Consider the following 981-nt stretch of genomic DNA (forward strand, 5'->3'; position numbering starts at 1 on the left):
CCCAGCCCATAATAGATTTTCAACAAATTTTAGTTCTTTTTCTCTTGTCTTACAATACACCATTAATAGCAGAACCTAGCCACTATTTTCCTAGAAGAACGTATACTGCTTCAGCATAAATCTAAAAGTCAACCCCTTGTTCCCTCATTCCCCTAACAAGACTCCATTGTTCTCAATGGCCTTCTGAATGTATCCCTACAGTTGATCAATGAGGAAACAAAATCAACAGACTCCAAGATTAGCCCACTGGGTGGAGATTCATGGGAAGAAATGACTCGACTTCAAAAACCACAGAGAACTTACCAAATATCAATTTTGAGTCCATTGGAAACTAAGAATTGAATAGTATCCACATGACCACAGAGATGAAGAGCTGTGTTCCCTTGATAATCTGTGGCCAGAAGATCCGCACCAAATTTATGCAACAACTGGCAGATGTCTACGTTCCCACGGGCTGCAGCAAGGTGAAGGCCTGTTCTGCCCCTGCTGTCACGAATGTTGGGGTCAAAGCCACTTTCCAGAAGCCGCTTGGAATAGTTAAAGTCCCCGTCGATGCAGGCTTGCAGCAAGGGCACGTTAGTCTGAGAAGAATCATTTACAAAAACGTAGGACATCGTTCTGATGTGGTGGATGCCTGTAATGAAATATGAGGTAAGGCTCAGTGAAGCCAAACTAAATCAAGACAATGAAGTCATTTAGAAAAGCGCTTTTTGTTATCCTTCTTGGCCTCCTGCCTCCAATGAATTACCTCTCCAAACAGAAACTGCAACCAAGTTATCAATTACCTTTTATTTTCCATTAAAATGTCTTATTTCCTTCCTATCTGTTGGGTCAAATTTGCAATTAAATTACTATAAAGCTTTATTTTGCTTTTCACCATGTAAAAAAGATTAAGCTATTTTTAAAGTTAAGCAAGATATAACTGCTTAGATTTAAGTTTAAAAAACAAAGATACATGTAGGAAGATGCATTTAGAAAACA

At 38.9% G+C, this 981-nt stretch overlaps 1 protein-coding gene across 1 annotated transcript; it reads right to left on the reverse strand.

Annotated features, from left to right (window-relative positions):
* Positions 1 to 284: 284 nt before the first annotated feature.
* On the reverse strand, positions 285 to 852 carry LOC102252134 (ankyrin repeat domain-containing protein 46). The gene has a single exon (XM_005852995.2). The coding sequence runs from the start codon at positions 612 to 614 to the stop codon at positions 300 to 302; it is 315 nt and encodes a 104-aa protein (XP_005853057.1). The 5' UTR covers positions 615 to 852; the 3' UTR covers positions 285 to 299.
* Positions 853 to 981: the final 129 nt, after the last annotated feature.

This window comes from Myotis brandtii, unplaced genomic scaffold (assembly GCF_000412655.1).
Source record: "Myotis brandtii unplaced genomic scaffold, ASM41265v1 C42494602, whole genome shotgun sequence".
Classification (NCBI taxonomy): Eukaryota; Metazoa; Chordata; class Mammalia; order Chiroptera; family Vespertilionidae; genus Myotis; species Myotis brandtii.